Source organism: Seriola aureovittata, chromosome 17 (assembly GCF_021018895.1).
Source record: "Seriola aureovittata isolate HTS-2021-v1 ecotype China chromosome 17, ASM2101889v1, whole genome shotgun sequence".
NCBI lineage: Eukaryota > Metazoa > Chordata > Actinopteri > Carangiformes > Carangidae > Seriola > Seriola aureovittata.
In genome coordinates this window covers 24,653,392-24,671,064 of record NC_079380.1, presented here as the reverse complement: position 1 = coordinate 24,671,064, position 17,673 = coordinate 24,653,392, and the positions used below count along the sequence as shown (strand labels likewise).

Sequence of the window (17,673 nt, the reverse complement as noted above, 5' to 3'; positions counted from 1 at the left end):
TCTGTCTCTTCTTCTCTCAACAGCTGGAGGTGAAGAGGAGTGTGTGTGTGTGTGTGTGTGTGTTGTGTGTGTGTGTGTGTGTGTGTGTGTGTGTGTGTGTGGTGTGTGTGTGTGTGTGTGTGTGTGTGAGTGTGGGTGTGTGTGTCTGTGTGTGTCTGTGTGTGTGTGTGTGTGTGTCTCTGTGTGTGTGTGTGTGTGTGTCTCTGTGTGTGTGTGTGTCTCTGTGTGTGTGTGTGTGTGTGTCTCTGTGTGTGTCTGTGTGTGTGTCTGTGTGTGTGTGTGTGTGTGAGTGTGGGTGTGTGTGTGTGTGTGTGTGTGTGTGTGTCTGTCTGTGTGTGTGTGTGTGTGTGTGTGTGTGTCCTGATGATCCAGATGTTGAAGCAGCAGCTGGTGTGTAGAGGCTCTGACTGGACCATGTTACTGGGAGGTGGAGTGGAGAGGAGAGCTTCATCCAGTGACTGACAGAGGAATCAGAAGAAGTGGAGATGACTCTCAGTGCTGCAGTCTGAACTGATCTGAGAACAGCTCCACTGTCACACACAGAGTCTAGTCCACCATCACCCCTGTGTGTTCCTCTGGACCTGACAGACCATCATCAGTCGCTGTGGACTCATTTGATTCTTGAGCAAAAGCTGGAAATGATTGGTCTCTGTGAAACATGGTTTAACCCAAATGTTATCCTTCCTCTTATTGAGGCTTCCCCATCTAATTATGCAAATGCACATGCTGCTGGAGCCACTAAGTCACTGGTACTTTACAGACCACCCGGCCCTTATTCACAGTTTTTAGAAGAATTTGGTGAATTTATCTCAGGTCTTGTCACTAAAGCCTTTCAAGCAATTATTTACTTTTGGTTTCACCCAGTTTGTGGCTGAACCAACTCACTGCAATGGCAAAACTCTAGACTTGATCCTATCCCGTGCAATTGTGGTTTCTAGTCTGACTGTCTCTCCCGTTACTTCTGCAATCTCTGATCATTTTTTGTATCAAGTTTGAAGCAACACTAACCTGTCCTGGCATTACTAGCTCTAATGTATTTACCTCACGACACATTGGTCCAGCAACTGTAGCTGCTCTTGCTGAGAAACTACCGGAGGCCCTCGCTCCGTTCACTGTAGAAAATACAAGCTGGTTCTCTCCACTGCTTGAGCAGCCTACTTCTCTCAGTTAACCAGCAACAATAAACACAATCATAGATTTCTTTTTCACACTGCAGCTCAACTCACTCAGCAGCAGCCGTCTCTTAGCTGCTCGCCCTTTACAGCCTTTAGAGATTAGACATAAAATCACCTCTTCTTCTCCAGCGTCTACAGAACCAGCAGAGCATTACATTGAGTCCCTGTTAACTTCTCCTTTAACACATTTTGAGAGTCTGTCTCTTGAAGCTCTGTCTAAGCTGGTGTTGTCTGCTAAACCCACCAACTGTCTACTGGAGCCTCCACCAGCTAAGCTCTCCAAAGACCTCTGGACAACCTTGGGACCTTCAGTGCTTAACATTATTAATTTATCACTCACTTCTGGCACTGCTCCCAGTATCTTTAAGACTGCTGTGGTGAAACCTTTACTTAAAAAACCACATCTTGATCCAGGATCCTTAAATAATGATCGACCAGTCTCAAACCATCCTTTCTTTTCTAAAGTACTAAGAGCTGTGTCTCAGGAGCTTTTGTCTCATTTGTCCAGTCTGCCTTCAGGGCCTGTCACTCCACTGACACAGCGCTCACTAAAGTAGTAAATGATCTTCTGATCTCCATGGATTCAGACTCCAACTCTGTGCTCCTCTGACTGGATCTCAGTGCAGCTTTTGACACTATAGATCATTGTATTCTCTTAGAGCGACTTGAAAGCAAATTCTGTGTTTCTGGCCTGGTCCTCACCTGGTTAAAATCCTACTTATCTGACAGAACACAGCGCGTCTCCTATAATAACACTATGTCAACATACCCTGCTGTGAAACATGGAGTACCCCAGGGCTCTGTTCTTGGCCCTCTGCTTTTCTCTCTCTATATTTCTCCTTTTGGTCAAATTATTCGCAGTTATGGAATTAATTTCCATTGTTATGATGATGATACTCAGTTGTATGTTGTATGTGTATGATTCCTCTCAGATTATAAATCTAGAGGTCTGTTTGTCTGGATGTCTCATAAGTTTTTGCTCCTAAATTCTGATAAAACCAAGATGCTGGTCGTTGGCCCGACTCGACATAGACACCAGTTTGATCAATTAACATTAACTCTTGATAACTGTGTTATTTCTCATAGTCTGACAGTCAAAAATCTGGGTGTTACTTTCGATTCTTCCCTCTCCTTTGATCAGCACATTAAAGATATCACCAAGACCGCCTTTTTTCATCTACGTAACATAGCTAGGATTGGGTCTTTTTCTATCTAAGACTGATGCTGAAATCTTAATTCATGCTTTCGTTTCATCAAGACTTGATTATTGTAACGTTTTGTTTTTTGGCCACGTGCTCGTATTAAAAGCCTTCAAATGGTTCCAGATGAAGCACCTGCTGCTAAACCTGCTCAAATTTATTATAATTAACAATGATTGTTATTAATGTTATTAGCCGTTGTTACGTGCACCCTGGTTGTGTGGTGTCCTGTCCTCGCTCGCTGCTACTCATGTCTCCCAGTTCCCTCTGCCTGGTGCACACCTGGGTGCACACCTGGGTGCAATCAGCACTCAGGGACAGAGGGAGGGGATAAGAGGGGCGGAGAGTACAGAGACTGGGGGGAGGAGACACAGACACAGACAGCTGTACCTGGGTGAGGGTTCTTTGTCCTCTCTTCCTTCTCCAAGCGGTTCGTTCCTCCACGCACAGTTAGGTGCGGTGGGGTTTTGTTATTTTAGTTTATGTTATTTCAGGCCGGAGATTACGGGTAGTCATGTTATTCGTCTTTTGTTTTAGGTTAAGTTGGGTTTAGGTAGTCTAGGAGGAAGTGCTGGGAGCGACGGCCCACTGCGTGGTTGGCCCAGCGTTTTCCTGTCTTGTTTATTTTGGCCGGGGTCACCAGTCCTTTTTGTTTCCTTTGGTTTAGGTTGATAAACTTATTTATTTTAATATATTTTTGGGGGTATTTCAATAAAGCTTGGGTGAAAAATTATTCTTGTCTGGTGTCCTTTTTACATGTGTTGCAGCCTCCTGCCCCTTTTGAGCTTTAGTTTTGGAGACTGTAACAGCCGTCATCACTACTGTTTATCAGTATGAGCACTACAGTTGCCTCTACATTACTGACCCTATTACTGCTGCTTATATAACTTTTATTAGTGCCACGGGTGCTCAGCTCCGAGGCTCTCCTCTACAGCTAGAATAGCTGTAGAGGAGAGCCTCAGGTTAATATTCCTTCTGGCTTATTATTACTCTTCCGCCAAATTTTGGCGCGTAACTCGTCCCATACATAAGTGTTTAAAACAAAGCCACAGCTTCTATGTCAAGGCCGATCAGTGTTTACATTTGTTTCTAAACGGTAGGAAGTTGTCGTGTGGCAACACTGTGCAGTCCAGGGTTATAAAACTACGTCTGCTGGATGTTTTGAAACGATGCAGCAGGTGGGTGTGTATTTACTGATGGAAACGTGTTTTTGGACTAAATACTTTTGTGCACCTTTGCCAGTGTAACAAGACTTTGTGTCAGGATGTTGTTGGTTGGTGCAGGAGTACGAGGCTTCACGGGTGAGACGCATCACTTTCCTGATTGTTTGTCAGTTGTTGGTCTGACGGAGGCGTTGGTTGCTCCTGCTGTTGTCATTGGATCTTGAAAAGGTTTGAATCACAGGAATGTTTCTCTCCAAAGATGCGTCACACGAGTACACACACACTTCAAATGCATTTTTAATGAACATGTAAAAAGTGACCTTTACCTCAGGACTATTTCTGTTCTGCAGTGAAACATCTCCCTCCACCTCTGCCTTCACAGAGAGGTGGAGTGCTTCTCGTGACCCGCCCTGACAATTAAACATTTGTTGACAAACAGGACGAGGCGTCTTGTTATTTCCCCGGAGCGTCCTCCAGGAGACGTTCGGTCTGTTACAGTCCAACGTCTTCTGTCCTCAGCGTGACCATCATCATCTGGACGCTGTGGTTGCCTGGTAGAGTCGATGCAGCCAGCTCAGATCTATCAGCACCAAACTCCTCCAGCTGGATGTCCACACAGGTAAGACTCCACCTGTGGAGCAGCGCTTCAATGGACCAGTCAGCACTGCAGGAGGAGGAGGAGGAGGAGGAGGAGGAGGAGGAGGAGGAGGAGGATGAGGAAGAGGAGGAGGAGGAGGTTGAGGAGGAGGAGGAGGAGGAGGAGGAGTGGGAGGAGCAGGAGGAAGAGGAGGAGGAGGAAGAGGAGGAGGAGAGGGAGGAGGAGGAGGAGAGGGGGGAGGAGGAGGAGGAGAAGGAGGAGGAAAGGGAGGAGGAGGAGGAGAGGGGAGAGGGAGGAGGAAGAGGAAGAGGAGGAGGAGAGGGAGGAGGAGGTGGAGGGAGAAGAGGAGGAGGAGGAGGAGGAGGAAGAAGAGGAGGGAGAAGGATGAGGAGGAAGAGGAAGAGGGGGAAGGAGGAGGAAGAAGAGGAAGAGGAGGAGGAGGAAGAGGAGGAGAGGGAGGAGGAGGAGGAAGAAGAGGAAGAGGAGGAGGAGGAAGAAGAGGAAGAGGGGGAGGGTTAAACCTCAGTGAAAACCACACTTATTCAGAATCCTCCTGTGTTTAAGTTTTCTTCAGCACCACAGAGATCCAGTGATGTCTCGTCTCTACATCCATGATTCACTGACAACCATCACCACCGTCACCATGGAAACAAAGGAGGTTTACCTTCTCTCCTGGTACGTGGTCCAGAACCGGGCTCTGGGGTTCTTTCTTAGAAGAAAAGCAACAGTCACCAGAACGTCTTCGAAATCTGAGACAGGTTTCAAATGTTCAGTTAGTTTGTGTTATATATATATAATATATATGTTGTATGTAGTTTGTATTAAACTGTGACATTTGTACATTTTACATGTGTATTCATTTTAATACTTGACATACAGTTTATTCAAATATCATTTTTATATCCTTTATAATTTTATCTAACACTAACTTTTACTGTTAACATTAATATTATTTCATGCCCATATTTAGTAATACTCATAGCGCCACCTAATGGCAATAGGAAATATAATTTATAATTTCCTGTGCTCCTCCTATCAGGTGGAGCAGACCCTCCTCAAACCTGCTCAGACAATCCTCCTCCCCCTGATGATGCTACGATGCAACAGGAAGTGGTTGTAGATCTACCTTGAGGCTCGTAGAAAACGTCTGATCCCAGGATGACGTCCAGCTCAGGAAGCAGAACGAGATCCGGGGAGACCTCCCCCCAGGTGAGACCCAACACCTCCACATCGTGGAGGCCGTTAGCTGCACAGCTGCGCCTGCAGTTCTCCAGACACACAGGAGTCCTAGCGCTGTCTGACAGGATCACCTTTGCTCCGCACCTGGCAGCCACCACACCTGGGAGACTCACACCTGCACCGAGCTGTGGAGAGAGAGACGTGGCCACGGCTTTGATTACCTGCAGGATCGAATGTTGTAACGCTCTGATTTCTGCTCTCCTGAAGAACTTCTCAACTACAGCTGCTTCAAAACTCAACACCTGCCACTTCAGTCTGGCTTTCAATGGAATTTTATCACTTATCTTTCTATTTAATCATATACTTTACTGTTTATTATTTCATTTCATAATTATTTTCTGGATAGTTTTCCCTCTAACACCCTGTTTTTATTTCTGGTTTTACTCACATCTGTTTTAGTATTTTATTATTATATCTTTATCACTCTGTCGTTATCTTTGTTTTCCAGTGTTTCCTCAGTTCCTGTTATTATTGTCTTATTTTTATTGTTTTTATAGTAGTTTTTGATTTATTGTTTTTAAAGCCCAAACAGAAATATTCTCCTCACCTCCAGCACTGTCTTGTCTTTCAACGCTTCTCTTTGTGTCCACAGATACTGAGCCAGCACCACCGCACAAGGCCACACATACATGCCATATTGTGGATCCAGAACCTGACAGAGAGGATCACGGGTCGTCACCGAGCAACCAGTGACAGCAAAACATAAACCAGCATGTTCATCAGTTTTATCTAACCCTAACTTTTACTGTTAACATTAATATTATTTCATCAGTTTTACTTATGAAATCCTAAATGTACAAGGCTGTTTGAAGTTCGGACACAACATACTAACAGTTGGAAGCTTCTGAAAATCCGCATATAAAACTACTGTACATCCTCCACATGGACCACAAAGGGTCCTGGTACCAGGGGTCCCCAAAATATGCAACTGGACCCCTGGTACCCCAACACCAAAGTAATTTAGGAATATGAACCATGTAAGCACAATATAAATTCATAAATCAGAATCATAGAGTCTTCTTGAAGAATAAAATGTTAATAACATAACATAATATATTTTGTCAAAAAACCATCACAACTCAGGGTCCGCACTAACTTCATCTTGTGCTTTCAAGTGTATCACATGGTCTTCATCAGTGAAGTGAGTTACAAAAATAAAATGACATGTAATTGTAACAGCTGATGAGATCCTAATCCATCTCCATGGCAACTCCATGACAACCGAACGGACTCCACGACTGTGTCGAAACAATTGAAAGCTCAGAAAGAAAAAAGCTTTAGTTGGGATTGAATTTGAACAGAAACAATTAGTCGATTGATAAGATTTTTTTTTTTTAATTAGCCGTGGATCATCGGTAGTCTCTACCGATGATCCACGGCTAATTTAAAATAATAATAATTATCTAATATCAGTCTATCTGGCCGGCTGCAGACCATCTATGTTTATCTAATAAACTTAATTTCATATATTCTTGAAGAGATAGCACCTTGATTCCGTGAGACAACAACACAGCACCGACACACCGGCTGTGTCAAAGTCAGTTTCACATATATTCATATTATAAATGGCCGTTCATGCAGTATGACGGTGTATTAAGAAAGACAAACAGACCTCGGGTATGGAGACTGACAGTGACTCCTGTCTGTTTTTCTTATTGTCTTCAAACGTGAAAACTTTGTAAGCTATGCTAGGCGGTTCGGCTCCACTGTGCGCCATCGTGTAAGCTAATAGCCTAAAAAACACATAATTGCATCGCCATGTTATTATTCCGGAGTTTTGTCTCCTGATTAGAAGTTAATATCAACTACTTTCATTAATGTGTATACTGATATAACACCCGCAGCAGCCATGCCTTATGTCTATTTCCGCACCGACTCCAATCACAAGAAGGACGTGTTAACAGCCAATCAAATCCACGTATATGCCTGGCGGGAAGGCTTATTCTACTCTTCAGCCAATCAATGCTCTGCTTTCGTAGGCGCTGTAAGCCAATGAGCTTTCTATTCTACCACATGGGCGGGTGCTAATTACGTCAATCAGTTGCAAAAGCATTGTGTGGCCAGGCAGCTAGCTGCTCTTATTAGCTATTTTCCAAACTGTACCATCCAGGCAGGCGTTCACAGTGTTCTTGTTTCTGTTGGTACAGACTTGAGGACCAGTTGAACACATTAACCGACTTGTGGTTTTGTTGACTTTATTAAACGGTTAAGTAGAGAGTGTGAGAACAGCGCAGCTAGCCGGCTACCAGAGCAGGCTAGTGAATGTGTTTGTGTGGTATCGCCGGGTTAGCTCGATAGCTAGCTGAGCAGCGACAAAGCCAGGAGGAGGAATGAACCATAAGAGTAAGAAGAGGATTAAAGAGGCGAAACGGAGCGCCAGACCCGAACTGAAGGATTCATTAGACTGGATAAAACACGGTTATCATGAGACTTTCGACCTGTCACACCGCACCGTCAAGGTAACTGTCAATGTAGCATTGAAAGCTAAGCTAACAGTGGCTACGGCAGGAGTGCAGCTTGTCACGTAGACACCGAGCTACAGAGGAGCCGGTGTTACCACAAATTCTGTGACCCAGTTAGTTTCATTCCAGCCCCTGCATACTTCCTCCTACTGTATCACATACTTCATGTTTAAACACCAACGTAAAAATACTCTGTTACAAGTAAAAACACTGCTCTGAAAATCTTACTCAAGCAAAAGTACATAAGTACATCAATATATATTTAAAGTACCAGAGATAAAAATAATCATTATGCAGAATGGCCCATTTCAAAATAATGAATATTATATTATAGTGATATAATTAGTGATGGATTAATGGGTTCATCACTGTAAGGTTGCAGCTGTTTAAAGTGAAACAGATTTAAAAGCAGTAAATATGTAGTAATGCATCATAATTTATTAGTTGATTTATAGCTTGTATTGATAATTGAAATATGATTAGGTAACCAATTTACTCAAGTAAGTATAATTTTGCGGTATTTAAACTTTACTTGAGTTTTTCCAATTAATGCTACTTTAGTATTAACAAAGTACGATGAGGTTCAGGAAATAAAAAGTACAAGTTCATTCAGTTGAAGAACGGCTTGATGCAGAGGTTAGATTTACTTATTTTCACCCCAGAAACAAATAAAATATGTTAAAACCTATAATATGTTCAACTGCACAAGAAACTTCCAGATTGTGTGACGTATTTATAGTTGTGCATCTATTAAAACTCATTCGGTTGGTTCAGTCATGAACACAACAGTCACTCCCATCAGTTGATGTAAACATCATCACGGCATCATCTCTTTGTAAAAGCTAGTTTGTGTGTTGCAGCCAGTTTTAATGTAGTGAATTACTTTTTTTCAGGTCTGTCTTAAATCAACAGTCAGGTCAGTTTTTGTTTGCTGTCATCATTCCTCCTGTTCATACTGGACTATAAGGGATCCCTTATTAGATTGTAAGTGAAGGAGGACAAAATCAACATCCTTGTGTCCTGCAAGTTTATCTACAGCTAGTGAAGGGTGACTTAGATAAATCAAGAGGATATCTTTCAAAGTTTCTGTGAGTTTAGTGCAAAATTGCCTCTTTATGTTTCCCTGGATAGTGTTTACTTGTGACACAACAGAAGGACAGTAAGAAAAATAGGGATTTTTTTGTACTAAACAGACTTACTGTGGAAGATACACTTGATTTCATTTGGATTTCTCATTTTAACTCCATGGAAAACATTTTCAAACAAAATAAGGACTGTGGAGTTTGTCCTCCATCACGTTCACTGAAGTTGCTCTAAAACGGGATTTCTTAGATTAAAGCAATTAAAACCAGAGTCGATGTTCATATTGACGCCTGACTGCAGGTTTGCATCCTGATGTTAATCTTGCTAGTGTCATGTAAACGGCTATAAAACTACAAAATGGAGAGCTGTGGTCAGAGCAGTTTAAAAGGTGTAACACTTAGAGCAGCTGGCAGACCAAGCAAAGTGAGTTGAGATATAACCTCACTGGATGTGGCGTTGGTGGGTGAACAGTAAGGGTGTGTCCTCAGGTTTCAACAGAGCTGTTTAAACCAGAGGGAAACAAAGCAGTTGATTACAGCACTGACCTGCTTTCCTCAACGCAAGAATGTGTTTTCACATGCACACACCCTTTGCACTGATATCAGCCCCAGTTTGTACTTCCCATGTTTTATAATATCAGAAAGAGAAATGGGATGGAGGCTAAAAGTGACCTTGTTGAAGGATTAGAAAGTAGAGCCTCAACTGGTGAAACAGTTAAAAATCTCTTGTAATTGAATATTTTGTCTTCCACATGGACGGAAGAGGCTTTGGGGATTTTGGACATGCCTTCAGAACGGCACACTCTTTACTGATATATGCTGTGTTACAGGACAACGTAGAGCGCGCGGACGCCCTCCACCTCAGTCCTGAAGAGTTCATCCAGCGCTTCGAGCGGCCCTACAAACCCGTCGTCCTGCTGAACTCCCAGGCGACCTGGCCCGCCCGAGAGAAATGGACTATGGAGCGCCTCAAACGCAAATACCGCAACCAGAAGTTCAAGTGTGGGGAGGACAACGACGGATACTCGGTGAAGATGAAGATGAAGTACTACGTGGAGTACCTGGAGAGCACCAGGGACGACAGCCCGCTCTACATCTTCGACAGCAGCTACGGTGAACACGCCAAACGCCGGAAGCTGCTGGAGGACTACCAGGTCCCCGTCTTCTTCAGGGACGACCTGTTCCAGTTTGCAGGAGAGAAGCGCAGACCGCCGTACAGGTTTGATCTTTGTTTATTTATTTTTCATCTTAATCAACAACAAAGCGGCTCAGTGTCAGAGTGACAAGCTCGTGAGCATTTCATTATTTATTTACACGATACTTTGGTCACGTCACAGCGACCTCACAAAACATGATTTTGGCCTGGTGAACTCAATATCACCGTAACGCCGTGAGGGAATTTCTTCTAATTTGGTGCAAAAGTTCACCTGGACGAACTGATTTGAATTTGGTTGCTAAAGGTCAAAGGTCAAGGTCACAGTGACCTCACAAAATGGCACTTTTCATGGTACTGAAGGAATCTTTCACATGTCACGAGTTTACCTGGTGACACAGAACATCTCGTCTCCTCCACAGATGGTTTGTGATGGGCCCGGCTCGCTCCGGCACCGGCATCCACATCGACCCGCTGGGCACCAGCGCCTGGAACGCCCTGGTTCAGGGTCACAAGAGGTGGTGTCTGTTCCCCACCAACACACCCCGAGAGCTGATCAAAGTGACCAGAGAGGACGGAGGCAACCAGCAGGACGAGGCCATCACCTGGTTCAACGTGGTCTATCCCCGAACGCAGCAGCCCAACTGGCCCCCGGAGTTCACGCCGCTGGAGATCCTCCAGAAACCCGGAGAGACCGTTTTTGTGCCTGGTCAGTGAAGAAGTATCATTTTCTAAAATAAGCCTCTGTCGTACATGAGATTGGTTTACCAAAAATCAAAGTACGAACGCAGCGTTTTCAAAACATTCTCAGACATTTCCCGGAGGTCATGGGTGAGTGGTGTTTGTCCTGTTTCACAAGCCGGCCAATCAGAACCCAGACTGGTCTTTTTTTTTTCTTTCAGTGCCAATCCAGAGTAGCTCAGCACCTGTGCGACCTAACAGGTGTGTTGGCACTGTAGACAGCGCTGTGTGACAACAGACAGTGAAACGGATGTGACCTAGTTCCAGCTAATGCTACCAGAGCTGATGGTGATGAGGACAGATTAAACCCTCAGCTGCTCGTTGGGCGTCGGTCCAGGATTGAGACTTCACCTGTGTGACTGTAGATTAGACACACAGACACAGGAGGGAATGACTGTGTATTTACATTGTTTGAAATATATAGGCCACATCCACACGACTACGTTTTAAAACACATCTCTTCTTCTCCGTTTCCTCCTCCCGTCCACAAGACTCCAGAGTTTTCGAGCCCCGAAAACTGAGACTTTTGGAAACTCTCCTGGCCGCGTTTTATTTCGCAATCTCTGGGTTTGTGTTTTATTTTGAAAACCGTGGAGTGGTGTTTTATTTTGAAAACTCTGGGGTTGAGTTTTATTTTGAAAACTCTGGGGTTTAGTTTTATTTTGAAAACGCTGGGGTTGTGTTGTAGTATCGACAGAAAGTGAGACCTCTGTAAACGATGAGGTCACACCCACGGTCTCTCCTGATTGGCTCTCATCAGCCTGGACTACCAGTGGTGAATACAACATGAGAACGAATGACAGTGTCACTGACCTTGTTGTTTCATTAATGTTTCTGTACCTGTGAAATAATATAAATATATATTGAACATACTTCTTGTGGGTTACCTGTCGGGCACCTGGTGCCTCAGTCTGCACCAATAGAAGTTTGAGGTTTGTTCCAGCGGCTCCAAACATCAGAGCTGATTGATCGTTGATGTCACGACCAATCAGATCTGATATCCAGTCATGTTTAGATTTGTTTTTCTTCCCCTGATGTTAATGGTAACTAGCTGTGTGTCCACAGGTGGATGGTGGCACGTCGTCCTCAACCTGGACACGACAATCGCAGTGACTCAGAACTTCGCCAGCACGACCAACTTCCCCATCGTGTGGCACAAAACAGTCCGAGGACGACCCAAGCTCTCCAGGAAGTGGTATCGGTAAGGATCGATCTCTGAGGAGTCCCTGTGTCCCCGAGCTGTCCAACCACAGTCTCATTATTTCTCTTAGTTGTTGTTAGTGTCTTATTTTCCGTCTTCTGGTTTTTAAATTGATTCTAGATGAGAATGAAAAGTGGCCATTTTCATTTTCGAACTGGCAGTTTTCTTCCTCTAGTGGCTTCCTGTTGGAGGTCGGCGACCTCGCCACGTCGGCGTGTGATCTGTGTCTCGTGTGGGCAGGGTCGCACTGAACCTTGACCTGATTTGTCGTTGCAGCATCTTGAAGCAGGAGAGGCCCGACCTGGCAGCGCTGGCGGACAAAGTGGACCTGCAGGAGTCGACGGGCATCGCATCAGACAGCTCCAGTGACTCTTCGTCATCATCTTCCTCCAGCTCGTCTGACTCCGACTCTGATGCAAGTGTTTTTATTAATTATGTCACCGCGTTGTCACCAAGTTTAGTTATTACGTTCCCAGGTCGTTCGTTTCTTCAGATTTATCTCAAAGCTTCACTCGGATTCGAGGATGAGCCGATTAGATTTTGATGGTTGAAAGGTCAAAGGTCACTGTGACCTCACAAAATATGTTTTTGACCATAACTCAAGAATTCATTCACTAATTATGACAATTTTTCAGACATGTGTCTAAAAGGGTAAAATGGTGAAGTGATGACATTTTATATCGAAAAGGTCAAAGGTCAATCCTTACTGTGACATCATAATGTTATGCAGAAACCCCTCTGGCCTTTATTCAGTGCTTCTGCTTATTGTTTTTTAGTTGATGGTTCACCTACATCTTTCCCCTTTTGTTTGTCCAGCCCTTGAGCAGTGACAGGAAGTAGATTCACGAAGGGATAATGGACCCCCCCCCCCCAGGCCCAGGCAGCTGGCGCTGGGGGCCCTGGGTTTGGTTCAGGTGTTGAGGCCAAGGAGAAGGAGGCAAGGCAAATGTATTGGTATTGCACATTATCAAACACAGAGCTTCAATGTGCTTAACAGAAATAAAAGAAGCATCAAAATACAAGTAATAAGCACAATAAGAAAACAGCATAAAAACACAATTATATCATTAAGGTGCAGAGATTAAAAGAAAAGACGGAGGAGCAAAGAGCAGCCTCTGACCCTCTGGGAGCTGGTTCCAGATGGTTCCAGCAGGGGGCAGCATCATGGCTGAAAGCTCCGTATATTTAGGGCCCAGACCAGTTAGTGACTGATAGACAATAAGAAAAACTTTGAAACCCAGTATCTGCCTGGAAGTCAGGACACAGCCCTGAGAAGTGACGTGTATCTGTTCTGGGTTTTAGTCAGAACCTGAGCAGCAGCATCTGAATATCCGGTCAATGTCTAATCTTTGGTCTGGGCTGAAATTTCAGATTCAAAGCAGAACTCCAGGCCGGTTCACACCCTCAGTCCTGTGTTTCTCTGTGACTCTCGGCTGAGGCGGCGTCTTCCTGCAGCGTGTGGGATGTAAAGTTGTGCAGTCGAGTCAACAGACTGTTACAATCCCTGCTTATATAAATTCCCACAGTCCGAACACAGCGTCCGTCACGTCAGCGGGGACAGTCGGTCTGAAGACAGCACCGCCAGCAGCTGCCAACATGTGACAGACCTCCGGCGCTGTAATGTAACACTCATGTTGTAACTGCACGTGTGTCACAGCGTCTGCTCTCTGTGTTGCTGCAGGCGGAGTCCGGCTCCGAGGGCGACGCCATGTCCCACCGCAGGAAGAAGAGACGCACCTGCGGCATGACGGCCAACGGAGACACCAGCAGCCAGGACGACTGCGTCAGCAAGGAGAGGAGCTCGTCTCGGTGACCTCCGGCCTCCGTCCGACCTCCACCTGCCCCCCCCCCCTCCACTCACAAACTGACCCACAGCTCCAGCTGCTTCGAATCTAGTTTAGGTAAATGTCCGGATCCCCAAGCGAAAGTCACATGCCCGCCTTCAGAGACAAGATGGCTGCCGCTGGTGTAGGTTAGGGAGGGGGGGGTCCTCTGGGGTGTGGGCCGGCTGGAGACCTGCCACCACTGTGCTTTTCAACACCAATCAATATCTGTTTGTCTGTGTAGCTTCAGTAGTGTGAGGACATGGAGGGAACCATGATGGTGGTGAGGTCACGAGGGGGGTGGAGCCTCGCTCTGAGCTTTAAAACTCTCTAAGCTGCTTCCTAACGTGAGTTTGAGCTGCGGAGGACGGAGTGGAATATTGAACGTGTTGAGACGTGGCGTCATCGGAGGAGATGAAACGCAGTCTGGTTTCTGTAGTTTAACATGCGCCCTGTTCTAAAGCTCATGGTCAGAACCTCCAGCACCAACACCATCAAACACTCGGGCCTCTAGTTTCACAGCAGCAAACTGGTGTTAATGAGCGATGACATCACAGCAGTGTGTGTTGATCCTATCTGTTTGTTTTTTTTATCTTGCACAAAAAAAGGCCTTAAAAGATTTTGAAAATATTTTCGTAAACATTTTCTCTTGCCTTCTGACTTCAGCAGAAACATTTTAATTGGTGAATCCAACCATCGAGGTTCAGGTCGCATCGGTTTCATTCATTATATCATCAGGAATTATTGTTTTATTCTGTGGAGAAGTACTGAGTAATAATTAAGCCATATTGTCCCTACATCAAACTTTAATACTTTATCTTGTGCCACTGTAAAACTGCTGTTTAAGCGCATTTAATGTGATATGAAAAAGTCTTAAATTTAATGTGTTGAAGCTGCAGAAACACCCTCTTTAATATTATACTCATATCAAGAGACACTACAACAGAAAATATGACGAATTCAAACTGAGATTAATGTGGATAAAATTAAAAGGTATAAATAAAACACTGATGAGAAAGAGAGAGAGGAATATTTTAAATATTATAGTGAAGTTTTAAACCCCCCCTGATATATTATGAGTCTGTTTGTTTATACAGATGTCAAAATAATAAAGTAAGTCAACTAGTTCTCCAGATAGGACTATTTTCAGCGGCGGATTGATCCACAAATCATATAAATATAGACGTCAGTGAACTAACATCTTGGTAATTCATTTGTTTTATAAGACAGAAGCTGAATCCAGTGGAGGATAAAAACTAGTAAAACTAAACTAGTCATGCTATGAAACGAACGTGACTAGCCTAGCATTAGCTTAGCAGAGCAGCAGTGACTCCAGATGTTCACCAGTGTGGTTGAGCTTCAGTTTGTAGTTGATACTCTGTTTTCCCCCCTTCCTTCCTAACTGCAGCTCCTCTGTGGGCCAGAGGAGGGAGAGGAATCGGGCTCAGACACAAACATAACACTTGTGAGGAGAAGTTCAGACGGATTCTTTAAGGCTTCGTCCACACTGCTGCGTTTGTGTTTTAAAAACGCATCTCTTTTTCTACGTTTACTCTTCCCCTCCGCACGACTCCCGAGTTTTCCAGCCAAGAAAACGGAGACTTTCAGAAACTCTGCTGGACCCGTTTTATTTTGAAAACTCTGGGGCTAACCAACTGCAGAGTAGACAATCAGCTTCCTGTTTACGCCGGCTCGCACATGCTCAGTGTAGGCGATCGCTCATGTCTACATGTGTATGTATCAGGTGTGTCAGTCTGGACGGAGATCGGTTTTAGTTTTAATATGAAAACGTGTGAGTGTGGACGCCGCCTGAGGAACACATCAGTCAGTCCTTCCTCCTCGCACCTGTCAGGTGAATGTGAGTCTGTCTGGAGGACGATGGATCTCTTTACAGGGTCGAGCTGCTCATCACTGTTAATCAGCTCCGTCTTTATCAGCCTTGTTGCTGCCAGTTATTGCACAGACTGCCGTGAAACTCGAGGCCCCCCCCCCCCCCCCCATTTCTTCATAAAGATCCGCTCTGATGTGTTGTCTTGAAAACTTGTACCTGCCTTGGAAATTTAACTTGATGCTGGAATTGAAAGTCACTTTAGTTGCCCAGCTTTAATGAAACAAAGCAGTTAAAGGCCACACACACACACACACACACACACACACACACACACACAAAGAGCTGTAGGTGTGTTAACACTGGAAGCAGCAGCTCGGTGTCTTTGTGCCATACGCTGTCGCCAGGTGCAGCAGCTCGCCGTGAGTCGTGTACCTGAGCTGGACAGCAGAGGGCGGGACGTGGGTGGAAGAAAGGTGGACGGTGTTAATGAGCTTTTCTTCAGGTTCTGCCTCTCTGTGAATAACAGCCGAGCTTCAGCTGACGTCGGAGTGGGAGAGACTGTGATTCCACTTTTTGGCGTCCATCTTGTTTCACGCTGCCGTGAGGTCGAGACACTTATCACTGATTTACTGTAGCTTGTTCAACATGGAGTCGAATCGGGATTAAAACTAATGAATATTATTATTATTGATGAATCTGCCAGTTAAAGCTCGATTGATTCGCTCGCTCTTTAAACCTGAGCGTCTCTGCGTTGTGACTGTTGCGTGACACTTGAGGGCGTCGTCTTGGACAATTTTCACTGAAACTGACTGAAAGTTGTATATTTACGATATTGTTAAAAAAAAATAAACGCATATAAAAATACATAATAATACCCAAATCCTCAGAAATATTAAGAATAAATTAAACAAAGTAAAAAAGCTACATATGTAGAAATGATTCAAATATTTGTGTATTCGTTAGTTTCCAGCTTGTTGTTGTTTTCTCAATAAATTGATCGTTTGCTTTATGTAACGTCAGAAATCAGTGAAAAATGGCCGCCACAATCTCTGACAGTGACGTCCTCAAATGTCTTGTGTCTGATCAGCCGTCCACAGCAGGAGATCCAAGTGAAGGACTGAAACCAGAGAACAGTCTGTTCCAGCTTCTCTGAACCCGTCGTCAACTTCACACGCAGTTCTGAATCGCTGTGTCTGTGCAGTCGATGTTCATCTGTCGCTTTAGACTAAAGTGCCTAATAAGTTTGTGGAGTGTGTGTGACTGACTGAGGCGGAGCTCGTGTTTCTGTGTTTGGTGTTTTTATCTGTCGTTGAGCTGAATTTAAGGCACCGAGGTCGGTCACATGGTGCCTTCCTTCTGCCTCGAGGGGAAGGTCTCGAAGGATTTCCTCCTCCGTGGTCTGACGTGGTCTGACGAGGTCTGACGAGGTCTGACGTGGTCTGACGTGGTCTGACGAGGTCTGACGTGGTCTGACGTGGTCTGACGAGGTCTGACGTGGTCTGACGAGGTCTGACGAGGTCTGACGTGGTCTGACGTGGTCTGACGAGGTTTACTACATGTGTGTGTTGTGAGCTGCAGGATGGATGTGGTCACAGGTTAAATGTTGATGAGGAGAAGAGCCTGTTAACGTTTTTGAGACCCGGATGTGATAAATTTCATTTTGTTGGTCAATAAAATCTTTTCTATGACTCGAAACGTGTCGGATCAATTTTCATTTAAACCAGAAGAATATAGTTTTTAATAAAGTTCTGCAGTGATTTTGTTATAAACCGAGCTGTTTTTAGGAATATGAGTAACGATGAGTTTCATTATTGTTTAATCAGCTATTTGTATCTTACTATGTATTTGGCATTTTTTATGTTTTACTGTTTTATATTGATTAAAAATAAGGTTTCTCCTAATTTACTCATAATTAAAGACTTACCTTGAAATTATGATCAGTTAAAAGTAGACTATAACTTGTCTTAATGTGTTCTTATTGAATCGTAACGACAGGAGCTGTGATG

The 17,673-nt window shown here is 44.4% G+C and overlaps 3 protein-coding genes across 20 annotated transcripts in view; 2 read left to right on the top strand and 1 right to left on the bottom strand.

The window, feature by feature from the left end:
- LOC130185241 (NLR family CARD domain-containing protein 3-like) overlaps nucleotides 1-63 on the top strand; it is a 100,150-nt gene extending 100,087 nt beyond the window's left edge. The window contains exon 16 of the mRNA XM_056401570.1: nucleotides 24-63. Coding sequence (XP_056257545.1) covers nucleotides 24-33 — 10 coding nt within the window. The 3' untranslated portion in view covers nucleotides 34-63. The remainder of the gene's footprint in view (nucleotides 1-23) is intronic.
- Nucleotides 64-3,816: 3,753 nt separating this feature from the next.
- Nucleotides 3,817-7,235, bottom strand: mettl23 (methyltransferase 23, arginine). Of its 2 annotated transcripts, XM_056401668.1 has the most exons (5): nucleotides 6,987-7,232; nucleotides 5,922-6,026; nucleotides 5,262-5,499; nucleotides 4,800-4,884; nucleotides 3,817-4,201 (listed from the first exon to the last, which is right to left on the bottom strand). In XM_056401668.1, exons 1-5 carry the CDS (start codon nucleotides 7,089-7,091, stop codon nucleotides 4,030-4,032), a joined length of 705 nt encoding a protein of 234 aa, XP_056257643.1. In that variant the 5' UTR covers nucleotides 7,092-7,232; the 3' UTR covers nucleotides 3,817-4,029. The 2 variants fall into 2 exon arrangements, with proteins under 2 accessions (XP_056257643.1, XP_056257644.1); XM_056401669.1 differs by lacking the exon at nucleotides 5,922-6,026 and having other exon boundaries at nucleotides 6,987-7,235.
- Nucleotides 7,236-7,424: 189 nt separating this feature from the next.
- jmjd6 (jumonji domain containing 6, arginine demethylase and lysine hydroxylase) lies at nucleotides 7,425-17,355 on the top strand. 17 transcript variants are annotated; one of them, XR_008830137.1, is made up of 8 exons: nucleotides 7,425-7,833; nucleotides 9,749-10,137; nucleotides 10,494-10,780; nucleotides 11,878-12,013; nucleotides 12,290-12,428; nucleotides 13,695-17,064; nucleotides 17,125-17,184; nucleotides 17,215-17,355. XR_008830137.1 is itself a non-coding variant. In XM_056401666.1 (6 exons), exons 1-6 carry the CDS (start codon nucleotides 7,705-7,707, stop codon nucleotides 13,824-13,826), a joined length of 1,212 nt encoding a protein of 403 aa, XP_056257641.1. In that variant the 5' UTR covers nucleotides 7,425-7,704; the 3' UTR covers nucleotides 13,827-17,355. The 17 variants fall into 17 exon arrangements, 1 of the variants encoding a protein (XP_056257641.1); XR_008830135.1 differs by having other exon boundaries at nucleotides 17,095-17,164; XR_008830131.1 differs by having other exon boundaries at nucleotides 13,695-17,084; nucleotides 17,125-17,154; nucleotides 17,185-17,355.
- Nucleotides 17,356-17,673: the final 318 nt, after the last annotated feature.